General features: G+C 37.8%; 1 protein-coding gene across 1 annotated transcript; it reads right to left on the reverse strand.

Annotated features, from left to right (window-relative positions):
- Positions 1-6,388: 6,388 nt before the first annotated feature.
- Positions 6,389-10,482, reverse strand: LOC137722929 (vesicle-associated protein 1-1-like). The gene is made up of 8 exons (XM_068462056.1): positions 10,240-10,482; positions 10,050-10,120; positions 9,549-9,630; positions 9,323-9,438; positions 9,069-9,233; positions 8,932-8,979; positions 7,919-7,996; positions 6,389-6,847 (listed from the first exon to the last, which is right to left on the reverse strand). The coding sequence occupies exons 1-8, from the start codon at positions 10,289-10,291 to the stop codon at positions 6,737-6,739; spliced, it is 723 nt and encodes a 240-aa protein (XP_068318157.1). The 5' UTR covers positions 10,292-10,482; the 3' UTR covers positions 6,389-6,736.
- Positions 10,483-14,837: the final 4,355 nt, after the last annotated feature.

Here is a 14,837-nt window from a genome sequence, read left to right on the forward strand (position 1 = left end):
TGAAAAGCCGAGAACGCGTCGCCTAAATTACGCCGGAAATTCTGGCTTCTTGAATCGGTGGACGCGTCGCCTTGGCTTTTTATAGAGCTATCGATCACCACAACAAACACACTCTGAAGAATTCCCATTCTTGAAAATCGACTCCGGCCCTTTGAAATTTAACTCCATCCCTTCTCTTTGAACACTTTTGAAAAATGGCAAACTCATCGAACCTTAGCTTGGAATTGAGCCTTAGCAGTGATACGGGCGCACCGCGTCAAGGTAACGTATGGCGCCCTTCTTTCTTATCTTCTAACGGTCTTCTCACAGGTGAAGACTCCGTGATGCAGGACGCCACAACAGCTACAATAGTAGCTAGGAACCTCCTCACTCCAAAAGATAGTAGGCTGCTGTCAGGACGGTCCGATGAGTTGGCCGTTCAAGAGTCCCTGGCACTTAGTGTTCAGTGTGCGAGCTCTGTGTCCAATATGGGCCAACGCCTGCTTGCCCGCTCCCGTCAGGTGGAATCTTTGATGGCAGAGGTGGAAAGTCTCAAGCAGGAGATCAAACTGCTTAAGTACGAGAATAGAAGTTTGCACGTGCTTGCCAACAACTATTCGACGGGTATGAAGAGGAAGCTTGATGAGCTACAAGAATCCAATGGTCGGATGCAAAGTGACCGTCAAACTGACCGTCAAAGGCTTGCGGCTTACTTCCAGAGGCACATTTTTCCGGGCTCATCCAGCGTTTGGCCAAGTATTGAGGCCTCTTCTTTGATGCCTCCCGCTCCGATACCTTCCGCCCCGATGCCTTCCGCCTCGATGCCTTCTGCTCCGATGCCTTCCGCTCCGATGCCTTCCGCATCTATGCCTCCTGCTTCTAGAGTTTTGCCCAGTAGTGGGGCTTCAAGTAAACGCCCTTTGTGAAGCTCCATCATTCTGCCATGTTTTTTTTTTTTTTTTTCATAAATAAAATCAAACAGCATGGAATTTATCTTTGAATGGGCGGTGATACTTGAAATGATCCGGTAATAGTTTAAATTCCAGATTGGGTGCCTGAATCATTAACCACATGTTAGTATAAAGGAAAATTGAAATTCGGGGAGGCGGCTTACCTGTGTGCTCCAAAATGAACTCCAGAATAAACACCCCTTTGAAAGTTATGACTTGTCCCGTGTCATAAAATCCAACTTCCTTGGGAATTGTGGTTTCAAATATGTCCTCTTTGATGCATTCTACATCTTCTCCAGCCACTACCTTCTCTTGAATCATTCTTCTTGGTGTACAAAGTCCTTTGAAGAATTCAACACCATCTAAAACTTGCTGTGTTGCACCAAGAATTTGAATAGCATTTTGCTCCTTTGGGAAGGCTTCCACGATGTCCTTTTTACTCTCTTCTTGGTTGGGAATCAAAAACCTGCTAGGAAAAGGGACATTGGGTAGAATAACATCAGAATAACATGGAATTGGGACGTCCTTACTGGTGGTGGGTGGTTTAGAGGGCTTAGGGATCTGCGGCAAGGGTTGTTCTACCCTTGCCGTGTGCATGTCTTCTTCCTCCTCCTCAATTAGCAGCTCTTCATCCACTTCTAGGCTATGTTTGGACATTTTTAGGTCAGCTCCAACCTCCATAGCACTTCCCAAAGTGATAGCATTATGGATTTCAAAATCTTCCTTCGAGTTTTCAATAGTTGAGTTGGAGAGTTCACTTTGCTCTTGAATTTGTTTCATGAACTCCATAATCTGCCCAAATTGCTCGTCCAATTTACCCAACTCCTTGGCTTGATTTTGTGACCCCTGCGCCAAAGAGGTTAGTAATTGAAAATTTTTATCATTATCCATGGACATACTTGAACTTGATTGGAATTGTTGTGGGGGAGGTTGTGGTGGCTGCATAGGTGTTGTATTGAACTCATCATATGGTTGCCAATATGCTTCTTGTTGAGCCTCCTTGGCTTGATTTTGTGACCCCTGCGCCAAAGAATTTATTTCATTAAGAATTTGATTATAATCTATTGGCAAACTTGAATTTAATTGAGCATATTGCATATGAAGTTGTGGTGGCTGCATAGGTCTTGAATAGAACTCCTCATATGGTTGCCAATATGCTTCACGTTGAACTTGTTGATCTTCCCACCATATAGAGTTTGAATGATCCCTCCAATCTCTTTGTGGACATTGATTGGCTTGAAATCCTTGCCTATATGAAGCACCAAATGTAGGGACACTCTGCATTGTGGTCCTTTCGGCATACGGCGACAATTTAGAAGTAAGATTTGCCAATTGAGCTTGAATGCTAGCAAAATCCATATCTTACTTCTCTAGTACCTAAAATCAAAGAAAGAGAACTAAATCAAATATCAAAAGTAACAACAAACAAAGAAAACAACATTAAGTTAGAAACTAAAACGAAAACAACTAAACCAAAAAAAAGAAAAGAACCAAGGGATTAGCAAAGTTGCTAATCCCCGGCAACGGCGCCAAAATTTGATGCGAGAATTATACGCATACAAATTAAACCCTCTTTTTGTCGATTTGTAGTATAAGTATAAGTAGGGATCGTTCTGGACCGGGGATTAGGAGGGATTGCAAATCTCTTGGAAACTGACTCAAAAACGTAAAAACGTAATATAAAACACTAAACTAGACTCAAAGAATGTAAAACTAAACTTTAAATCACTAAGACAAACCAAAGACTCAAAATGCTTTAAAACATAAACTAAATTGAACAATAAGGAAAAAGGGGGGAAGAGTTTTGATTTGACGAAAATTGAAATAACAAAACAAGTTAATAAACTAAGCAGAATGTAAATGTGAATATGGATGATGGAATAAATGGAATGAAGGCTAGCTAAGGGGTTCTTCTCCACACATGTTATACTTGCATACAAGATTGATTCTCAGTTGGTCTTTCGATAAATTATGAAACTCAATGCTCCAAGTTAATTAGGTCCGCTTAAATTAACTTTCAGATTTCCCTAAATTCATTGGATTGAATGGAATACGCATTACAACCAAATTATTCTTAATCAAAGTCCCTAACTATGGAATACGCATGATAGAGACATTCAACAAAGATCATTAAGTTCAATGAAAATTAGAAGTGTTGACGAGGCATTCGTTACTATGGAATACGCATGAAACTTATGCCAAGAATTCGTTTAACGCGATTGTTTATAAGCAACCTCCACTACTTGTGAATATAAGTTCATAACGATTAGGTGAAACTCACTTATATTCTAGCGTCATATTCATGCATGAAAATTAAGCTTGCAATCTCAATGAACATACATAAATAAGTTATCAATCAAACAGTTAAACGAATTGAATCCACAACTTATGAAATTCCAACCAAAAGTAATCAATTCATATTGCAAATATAAACATAGTTTCGAATCACCCCCTAGCTAAAGGGGGATTAGTTCCTCATTACTTTGAAATCAAAGAAACACCTAAACATTCCAACAACTCAAACTTGAATTGTATGAACGTTTAGGCACTCTTCTCTTCCATTCCTCATACGTACAAAACAAAGAGAATTGAATTTAAACTTTGAAATCAAAGAAACACCTAAACATTCCAACAACTCAAACTTGAATTGTATGAACGTTTAGGCCCTCTTATCTTCCTCGTTGTTGTAGCACAAGGTCTAAGGTGAGGTTTGGGGAATTATGGAAATGGATGAGGAATGGTGGAAATGGAAAGATGGTTTGGATTCTAAGGAAGTGTTTGAGGGGTGTTGTGTTGTGAAATGGAATGAGATGTGAATTGAATGAATGAATGCAAGGGTATTTATAGGAGTAGTGGAGGGAACATATGGCTATGTCATTTGTAGGTGAAGTAGGTGGATGTTGTAGGTGAAGTAGGTGGATGTTGTAGGTGAAGTGGGTGGATGTTGTAGGTGAAGTAGGTGGATGTTGTAGGTGAAGTGGATGTTGTAGGTGAAGTAGGTGGATGTTGTAGGTGAAGTGGATGTTGTAGGTGAAGTAGGTGGATGTTATGTTAAGTGATAAGTGATAAGTGATATGATATGTGGTTATGATATGATAAGTGGTTAAGTGGTGATGATAAGTGATAAGTGATTAACTGATATGATATGTGGTGATGATAAGTGATAAGTGCATGTGGGTTAACTAATGAAGGAAATGCATGTGCAATGACAATGTGTTAGAATGGATGTGTGTTATGCATGGCATGATTGGGATTAGGAAATGTTTAAATGTCCTAAAACTAAAGAGAACAAGGTTCCAACACTTTGGCTCCAATTAGGTCTTCAATTTCGTCCAACACTTTGGCTTCAAGCATAAGCTATCCGTCCTTAGCCCAAAAGTGCTCCAAAAGTCTCCAAAATGCATCTTTTTGCTCCTTTAGCCCTTTGGACCTACAAACACACGAAAATAGCTTAAAGTACTAAAATAACTAAAGAAACATAACGTAAATGTACGAGAACAAGCCATTTAAGTCGCATAAATATGCTCCTATCACAATATTCCCTCTTTTGTTCCCCCATTTCACCTATAAATAAGCATCCAACACTCCTCAAAATTCATTCACTCTTCCATACACATTTTCAGTTACAAACACTTCCATTTTCTGTGCAGTTTTTCTCCTTCATTGCAGCCACTATCCAACCACTTCCCATCCCTCCAAAACACTTCACATAATCCCCAAAGCTCACCTTAGACCTTGTGCTACAACAACGAGGAAGAAAAGAGTGCCTAAACGTTCATACAATTCAAGTTTGAGTTGTTGGAATGTTTAGGTGTTTCTTTGATTTCAAAGTTATGAGGAACTAAACCCCCTTTAGCTAGGGGGTGATTCGAAACTATGTTTATATTTGCAATTTGAATTGATTACGTTTGGTTGGAATTTCATAAGTTGTGGATTCAATTCGTTTAACTGTTTGATTGATAACTTATTTATGTATGTTCATTGAGATTGCAAGCTTAATTTTCATGCATAAATATGACGCTAGAATATAAGTGAATTTCACCTAATCGCTATGAACTTACATTCACAAGTAGTGGAGGTTGCTTATAAACAATCGCGTTAAACGAATTCTTGGCATAAGTTTCATGCGTATTCTATAGTAACGAATGCCTCGTCGATGTTTATGATTTCCGTTGAACTTAATGATCTTTGTTGAATGTCTCTATCATGCGTATTCCATAGTTAGGGACTTTGATTAAGAATAATTTGGTTGTAATGCGTATTCCATTCAATCCAACGAATTTAGGGAAATCTGAAAGTTAATCTAAGCGGATCTAATTAACTTGGAGCATTGAGTTTCACAACTTATCGAAAGACCAACTGAGAATCAATTTTGTTTGCAAGTGTAACATGTGTGGAGAAGAACCCCTTGGCTATTCCATCATCCATATTTTTATCACATTCATATTTACATTTTGCCTTTAATTATATTCTGTCTTTTTAATTTAATATCGTCCAACCACAATTCCCCCCCCCTTATTTTGTTAAGTCTTAATCATTCGTATTTGTTTTATTTTTGTATCTTTAAGCTTTTGGAGTCATAAACAATTGCAAATTCGTCTAAATCAAGTTCTAGCTTCTATTTGAGTCAATTTGATTGTTTTAGACAATTTAAGTTTTTCAAAGCCATTCTGAGTCATAATAGTCTTGTTAAGAGTATTTTAATTTAGTTTTTATGTTTTTAAGTCAATTTAGAAGGTTTTAGCAAGCCCTCCTAATCCCCGGTCTAGAACGATCCCTCACTTATCCATTCTACTACAATTGTCATACGAGGGTTTAATTTGAGTGTCAAGTAAATCTCGCATCAGAAATTCATCTAATAGGTTTCGATTTTTTAGTTTATTGGATTTTTAAATTTTAGGGTATTTGTGTCTATTTAAGTGAAATTTTGAATATATTTGAAAGTTTATATAAAAACTGGTATTTTTGAAATTAGAAACTAATATTTGACTACATACGTCTACTCCTAATTTTGATAGTTTGCAGATGGCGAAATATCTGTTTGTTTAAGAGAGTAATGTTTGTTTGGAAAAGGTTGGGATTTGGCATGTCACTTTTTTCGGATAAACTTAAAACACTTGGAAGTTTTATTACAAGCAATATTACTAATTTAGACTATATAAAGGGACGGGGATAGGGTTCGAACACATGCCACCAATTCCACTTTTAACTTTTGATTACTGAAATGAGAAATCAATTATCGACACAAGAATGACATAATTACCACGTTCTAAAAACAAGTCATTCCAACAACCAAACGTCAAAAGTTAAATCATTTCAGCAAAAGCCCTTGTCTACTTGAACGCCCACAGACACATGGGTTAGTTATTGGTTTACACCAATTAGGCTTTTAGGATACAAATCCAATTGTCTACCGGATTAATTAACATACTAACAAAATTGAACCAACACAAATAATATGAAACAATTGAACACGTGCTTTACATCACACACAGATGTATAAATTATTAACAACCATCAAAGATACAGTTGACCAAAATCCCACAAGTCAGAACCACAAAAGCAACAAAGTGAAAATTATCCTCGCAAATTACAAAAGAATGTAAGCTTACCGAAAACCAGTCCCCACGCGCTAATCTAGAATTCCAGCACCTAACATCGACGACAACCCGCTAAACAAGTTTCGAAACTTTCGCAAAGCTAACTAAAAATGAGCCACCAGCCCTCACCCTCAATTTCTCCCTTTCACCATCGTTCTTCAATGACTGAGAAGGGAACAGTTTGACAACAGAATTGTAACAGACTGCTTACGACTTCTTCATAAGATAACCCAAAAGTAATCCAATCAAGCCAATAATAATGACGAAAAGGATCGAAACGCCACCACGACTTTTGCTCCCTTGACGTTTCAATAGCTCCTACACAATAACCTAGTAATTAAAACACAACAATATTTCGGAAGCGGCGAGATTTAACAATCCAATAGCGTGAAACCGTGAAAAAAAAGGGTACAAAGCCTTTTTTATTTTTAACATGGACATGATTAAGGTAGAAGATTAGAATTAAAAGAAATAAAAACTGTCTTCTCATTGCTTCAGAAACAACCTCAATCATCTCCAAGAAAGTAACAATACAGTGGACCGCTCCAATTTGTTTTCCCTCCTAATCGTAACATAACTTTTTGGTTTCCGTTTTAAGGATCTGAAAAATCCAGAACCTTCACATGGCACATAACTTCCCAAAGTATATTGCTTTAGTATGATGGAAAAACTACTATAGCATCTCTGCCAAGGGCCTACCTTCAGAAGTAGTTCAAAAGAGCTAAATATGAAAAATGCAAAACAGTAAACTAAGAAGTCGTTTACTCTTCATTTTGGACCTTATATAGAACCCGAGAGTAAAAAATGTTCCTTAAAAGAGGAACTCTACCACATTAACAAGCTCAGCTAAAATAAACCGATCAACCGTCAGACTTCTTATCAAGACCTAGTACACATAGGGGTGACTAATACATCTACTCATTGTGCGCGTTTTATCAAATAAAACCATAACAGAAATGGAGAGAAGATGACACAGTGAATTAGTAGAGCTGCTAGATTTTCTATTGATATCGTTAGAATATACAACAAAACCTTTGGGAACAGGGGTACACCGAACAGACTTTTAACATTTTAAGTCAAATTCCACATACTGGGCTCTAGTGGTGGAGAGAGACACATGAGGGATAGTGTTCGAATATAAATCTTTACGGGATCACATCCTAACAGCTTAAGTTTCTGGGAACCATCAGCAGGTATGAACTTTCAGTAAAACCATAACCACATCCAACTCTAGGATAGACCAATATGACCGTTGCAAATTGGAACTATTCAATCAATATAGCACATGTTTTTGAGGATAAAAATGCATGGACAAGGGTGAGAAGGTATATAAAAGGAGTAAAGAAGAGGACAAATATAATTCTATTGAAGTTCATATCAAGCCCTCACCAGCTCTTGACGAAGCCTGTTACTATGTTGAATTGCTTTATTCTTTTCCTCCGTCAGTTTCAAAATAAGTGATCTTGCCTGCAATAACAAAAGTAAACGTATATAAGAACCAGCACAGCAAGCACCAGTAATTATATGGCTGACAGCTACTACTTAGGGCACAAGGAATATTACAACCACATATGTGAATTTGTGTTATATATCATGTGTCGATTACGCATTGTGATATTGAAAGAAACAACTTTGGGAAGAAGGTCAAACGCAAAACTAGCTATCTGAAAGAAAAAAAGGCATACGCTCTTTCATTTGCAACAAAACAGTAGAGTTTCTACCCCATTAAAAGCTAAAAATAGTTAAGATTTCTGATATGTTTATGATGCTTTGAGATGCCGCAACCAGATTTCTTGGGCAGTCAATAAGCAAGAAAACACTAGTCATGCAGGGGACAATCAAAATAAACCAAAAGGTGGAGTCTAGAAATTTTCCATCATTCCCGGACGAGCCTCAAATTCAGGGAAGACTAAACCATGGAAGGTGACAGAACGAGAAACAAAAACCATGATATTTTGAAGTCCTTTCTCAAATGATGGGATAATCCTAATCAAGAATACGTAAAACATAATTTTCTTTGTAATATTGTACATATACTTGTATGTAAGAAACCAAGTTATCAAAAAGAATGCTACTGAACCATGAACACTTAACTGCAATTTTCACCATGAACAAAAACAAGCCAATTAGAAAAGAAACAAAGATACTAATCAAGGTCCCATGAAGCTTATTGCCATGCTTACTAGTTAAAACCAACTTTCAATTTTTGTCATACATTCTTACACGGTTCTTAGTCAATAATAAAAGTTAAATGATAAAACATTAATCAATGTAACAGACATCTGGCCTAACAACATACGTATCAGACTTTCTGAAAAACAAACAGGCAAAATTCAGAAACTGGATAAGGTATAAGACTTGTATATATACTCAGACATGTTGTCTGTATGTATTAAATTTACCTCTGCAGATCTCTCCTGAGGTTCAAGCTCAGTAAATGCTTTTACAGCCTATAATCACCAAAAAAACAGCATGCCAATCAATATCTTTCACGGACCAAAGACAAAAAGAAAAAAACATCCAAAAGTCTCGTACTCACATTGGAAAACTCAAACCCATTCACGTTTCCATTCTCAGTAGCAGAAACCCTTGGTGAAGACCCTTCTTCTGACCCTTCTGGAACCGGAGAAGGTGGATGAGGTGGAGAAACATATAGCACTCTCAATTTGCACTCTTCAACATCATGTCCCACCTCTTTATTGAACTACACAGAACCAATTCCACAGTGAATAAAACTTGGCAAAAGTGCACAAAACATCACTACTTACTAACAACATTGTGTAAAATAACTACCACTTCAGGAGTAATATCCTTCATAGTTGCACCATGGTTAGTTTTTACACTCTGGAGGAGGAACTTGTCCTTACATTGCATGTCCGGAGGAGCCTCTTTTTGGGCTTGCATTGTAACTGTATCACAACAAACAATTAAAACTTACAAAACCCATAATACATATTATATATATATATATATATGTATGTATATGTATGTATCATAGGAAAACATAATGACTATGCACCTGTAACATCACATGTGGATCGAGGCAAGACAATTCCGTTGTTTGGACGAACACAATACTTCTTGGGGTTCGTAGTTTTAACCTGAACATAATCAAATACATATCAAGCCTCCAAAGCAAACCTATAAACTTGACAAATCTGCGTTTCAGTTCCACCAGCCTCCTGGCATCTCAAAACACATGTAAAATTTAAAGCCCCAGATTTTACAAACATTAGATTCAAATTCTACATTCTTCATGTTATTTGATTTACAAAAAAAAAAAAAAAAAAAAAAAAAAAAAAAAAAAAGAAAGAAAGAAAAAAACGAAAATATTTGAAAAATAACATAAACTGAACCACAACGGAGTGGAAACAGCAATATTTCAGGTTCCAAAAAAATCAAATACATAATGATCACAATCTTACTGCTCTCCTTTTTCCTACATTTGCCTACCAACCAAACAGAGTGTACATATACAACTATGTATCTAGATAAACAAAAAGAAAAAGAAAAGAGGCACCTTGAAAGCGACATAGCTATCGGTCTTATTCGAGAGCTGGAGCGAACAGGAGATCTGCTTCTTCAATTCGACTGGAGAAATTCGAAAAACAAAAACAAAAACACAAATTGGAAACAGAAACGAAACCGCTAAATGCAAATTTAGAAAACGAAAAACAGATCGAAAGAGAAAGAGAGCGTGTTATACTGACAGGGGAACTTGAGCTCCAGAGGCTCGATGCTGAGAAGCTCGCCGGTGCTCATCGGATCCGATCGATTCGAAAAATGGGGAGTTCGAAATGAATGGGAAACAAAAACGAAAACAGAGATTACACGGAGAGATCGAGAGAGAGGGAGAGAGTGAGAGAGAGGGATCGGGGAATCGGAAGAAAATGATTTGTGATTTGTGAATTTTATGAGTGGGGGAAGTGTTCTTTTTTTTTTTTTCTGAAAGAAATTACTTTTGTTTTTATTATTTTATTTTTTAATCTGAATTTTGATGACAGTTATGCGAGAGAGTAAATGAGTATTTACTAATTTTGATTTTTGTTCTTTCACGTGCGTTGAACAGCTCTCCCATTCCTCATTTTGGCATACAATTGGACCGTGTTCAATGATATACGCTGTGTTCTAAAAATTTTCGTTTTAACATCTCGATTAAGGGTGGTTCGGTATGGGATACCATGTCGAAATTAGTATTCCGAATCCCAAACCGAAATTTTTCGGGACGGGAATTTGAAGACCAATCCCAAAACAAATTTTCGGGAATCCCGAAATATTTTCCGGATTTTAGGACAAATCGGGAATCCCAAATTGAAATATGAAATTATGAATTGTTCTCCAAATATATAATTCAAGAACACATTCATGAATTAGGAAATTCATTTCATTCACACTACCATTTAATTGAACATTGGCATGCCTGATTGTTTTTATCATAGTCAAAATTCAAATTAATTAAACCCTTTTTGCAATATGTTGAGAGACAAAAGAATCAAGCCTTCTGAAATCATCAGTCATGGCAGCAGCAATAATAAAATCCACATGAATATCAAACAGAACATGAAAAATATGCAAGGTGTAGGGCATTCCAGGTTGCAGAGCATGAATTAGAAACTACTAGCATCAATTATAAAAGAATAATATATATATATATATATGTATAAATATATATAATAATTAATATTATATATTTTCAGTTCGGTATGGGATTCCTGAAATATCGAGAAGCCAATCCCGAATCCCATACCGAAATTTTGGGATCGGTTCGGGATAGCATCCCGAAAATTTCGGGAATTTTGGTTTGGGAAATTTTTGGTTTGGGATCGGGATTTTTTCGGTTCGGTTCGGGATTTTCGGAAATTTTTTCCACCCCTAATCTCGATAAGTGCTTTAGACATTTGAAAAGTAAAAAAAAGAACATAGATCGTTTAGGCAATTGACTATATAACTTAGACACCTGTCCAGCCTGCCTAAATTCATCTAAATACTCATCTAGTTAGGTCGTGACTCACTTTAGACAAAAAATGAGATAATTTTCATTTATATTTTATTTTATTTTATTTCAATAAATTGTAAGAAACCTGTTGAATACTTAGATGAACATATACTATATGCTTGTTCTCTATGTTTTCATTATGTTCCAATACTTTATATAATATATATCATTATATTTTCTAGTTATGATGAATTATATATATATATATATATATATATATATATGTATCTACTAATTAAGAAAACACTTATTGTCAACCAAAATTCTATGAAATTATCAGTTTAACCCTCTAATTAAAATAGAAAATGAATAAGAAATATGGGGCAGAAATGTAATTTCACACAACCAAATTTTGCTGTTTTTTTTCAAGCCTTATCTACATGTAATCTTATTATATCTCTAATTTAAAAATAAAATAAAATAAAAAATAAAAAATAAAACTTCGCACTCCCACATTCTTTATCACTCTCTTTCTCTCTCCTTCTATTTCAAAAACGAAAATAAAAAACTTTCTCACACATTTTGTGTGTGCCCATATGCTAGTATATATGACACACCCCAACCCGGAAATTCCACTAGGACTCCGAATCGAGCTATGATGGTCGACACCTGGAAGGTGACAAAGCCATAAAGTGTAGTGATGTGGAAATGAGAATAAATTTAAACCTAAAAGTGGTTAAATACACAAGCACAGGGTGAGAGAGAATGATGTGATAAATAATAGCACTCAAATTAAACCCTCTTATTGACAATTGTAGTAAAGATATAAGTAGGGATCGTTCTAGCCGGGGATTAGGAGGGATTGCTAATCTAATAAAAACTGACTCAAGGATACAAAACTAGGCTCAAAGACTCTTAACTAAACTTATATGACTCAAAACAAACTAAAAAAGACTCAAAACAGCACAAAACAATCAAATAAACTCAAACTAGACTCTAGGACTTACTTTGGATGAAAATTGAATTGATTTTGACTCAAAACACTTAAAAACACACAATAGGACAAATTCTAACTAATTTGACACAACAAAGTAAAAGGGTTGGGTTTTTGACGAATTTAAAGTAAAAACAAGTAACTTAAAGACTTAAACAAAGTTCGGACGAATTTGAGGAAACTATGGGTGATAAGCTAGCTAGAGGATTCTTTTCCACACATGATACTGTTTGGGCCCAAAATACGATTGTTGGGCCGAGCAGCAGGATGTGCTCGGCCCAAGGTGATGACAAATACTATGGGCCGAATAATAAATCCCGGGCCAGCTGGCAGGGTCGGCCAAATCCTATCCTAAATAGTACGGATGAATGGAAAAGGTCGAGGAAGTCCTAGTGCGACCAGGATTCTCGACCGGCAAGGAATGGAGTCTCGAAAAGAAGGAAAATTCAGAATCCCAGTGGGAGTAGGTTTGTTCGAGTTAGAGTCGAGATGGGACAAGGACTCCCAATCCAAATCAGAATTGGTTTCAAGGAATGGGGTACTATAAATACAAGAGATCATGCAACAGAAAAGCCCTTCAAATCAGCATACAATTGCCCTGCGCAAAACCTCTCAAACACCTTGAGATTTTTCCCTTTCTTTTCATGCCGACACACCTTCAGTTTGGATAAACAGCACTGTGGAAGCACCCGGCGAGCATCTTCAGTTTGGATAAACAGCACTGCTGCCGTAGAATCAGCAGACCAAGAAGCACCTTCAGTTTGGATAAACAGCACTGCGTCGAGGTCGATCGGTTATCTATCTAAGTCTCGGCCGAGAAGGGTTTTCGAACCTTTATTGGCAGAGGTCACCTTACTAGCCTTCTCGGCATAGTTAGGTGTTACGAATTGCATTACTCGGCGTACTGGACGCCGAGTGGTTTTATGATTGGATACTCGCAAGTAAGTTTCAGGGTTCGGCATTCCGACGGTCGAACTACGTTTACCATCAAGACATACATCACGTTTGAGTACCTGTGCCCATACAGTTTGGTCTCGATTCGACGTGCTTATACTCTTACGAATATAATCACATTGACCGAATCGGGCTCCAACGATTTGTGAACTCCGCAGAATTAGTAGCCTTGTCTTCAGGCTGTAGAACCCAGAGACCGAGAGTGTTCCTTCCTCGGTCGCAATCACAAGATAGAGAAGTCAACGACGCGCTCAAAGCTACATCAACAAATTTTACTCCTCGGCCAAGTCCGGCCGACGAGTTGGCACGCCCCGCATTCGACCGAAGGATGTAGTTAGCTTATTAGTTACTCGGCCTGCGCGCCACGTAGGTTTTGTAATTTTTAGAGTCAACATTTTGGCACGCCCAGTGGGACCTTTGTGCTAAACCTTCGGAGTTCATGACCGTTGAAACACGGTCTACAAAGAAGAAAACAACCATGGGAAAGTCAACAACTGACTTGCCAGTGCAAGGCCTTGGGCAGGATTTGCACCCTACAAAAAATCCGATCATTGTTGCGCCGCCCGAGGCCACAAGTGTAATACGCCGAGAAAATGAAATCTGTCTCGGCGGACAACCTCACAACTCAGCAGTCCCGAATCAAACAGCGGGCATGTTTGTGGAAGGGATAGTGGAAGATTGTGACGACGATGGTGGGGAAGGTTCCGATCCACCAACTAGGACATTCCTTAGGAGACGACTGGATGAACAATATCGTCAGGTCGAGCAGTCGATTGGTCAAAAGATGAATGATTTGCTAGAAGCAATACGAAGTAACAACGATACACAGACCAGAATGCTTGAACTATTGGTTAGTAAAGCCTTCGAAGATGGCCAGGTCGGCCCACCTCGGCAGCTTTCGACGAATGTGCCAATACCAGCCGAGAGAGGGTCCGCCCGGCCGCAACCAATCACCTTAGAAAGAAGAGGTGGACCAGGAAATAGATCCGAGGGACCAAGCCAGGGAGAAGAAGCCGCTTCCGTAAACATGACCGAAGTCTAGAGAATGATTGATTCGGCCTTGAAGAAAGGGTCGAAGTTTCCAAAATTCATCCATCCATACTCGGCTTATGTAGAAAGGTTTGAATACCCACGAGGATTTAAGATCCCTGATTTCAGCCTCTTCGCCGGGGAATCGTCTTTATCCTCATTAGAACATGTGGCTCGATTCACAGCGCAATGTGGAGACGTCAATAGTGACTTCTACAAATTACGGCTGTTTAACTTTTCACTGACAGGCTCAGCTTTCGCCTGGTACATTAATCTTCCACCCAACTCCGTGCAAAGTTGGGAAGAGTTAGTCGAAAAGTTCCATGAACAATTCTATCGGCCAGGGATAGAGATGTCCGTATCATCATTGGCCAGGATGGCTCAAGCATCCGACG

The sequence above is a fragment of the Pyrus communis genome, chromosome 17, assembly GCF_963583255.1.
Source record: "Pyrus communis chromosome 17, drPyrComm1.1, whole genome shotgun sequence".
NCBI lineage: Eukaryota > Viridiplantae > Streptophyta > Magnoliopsida > Rosales > Rosaceae > Pyrus > Pyrus communis.

Excerpts from the sequence above, each read along its gene's own strand:
- LOC137722929 (XM_068462056.1), bottom strand. The coding sequence starts at position 10,291 with ATGAGCACCGGCGAGCTTCTCAGCATCGAGCCTCTGGAGCTCAAGTTC. Across the intron at positions 9,234-9,322 it reads AGGATATTACTCCTGAAGTG|TTCAATAAAGAGGTGGGACA; the intron begins GTAGTTATTTTA and ends GGTTCTGTGTAG. Across the intron at positions 7,997-8,931 it reads CTCAGGAGAGATCTGCAGAG|GCAAGATCACTTATTTTGAA; the intron begins GTAAATTTAATA and ends TTGTTATTGCAG.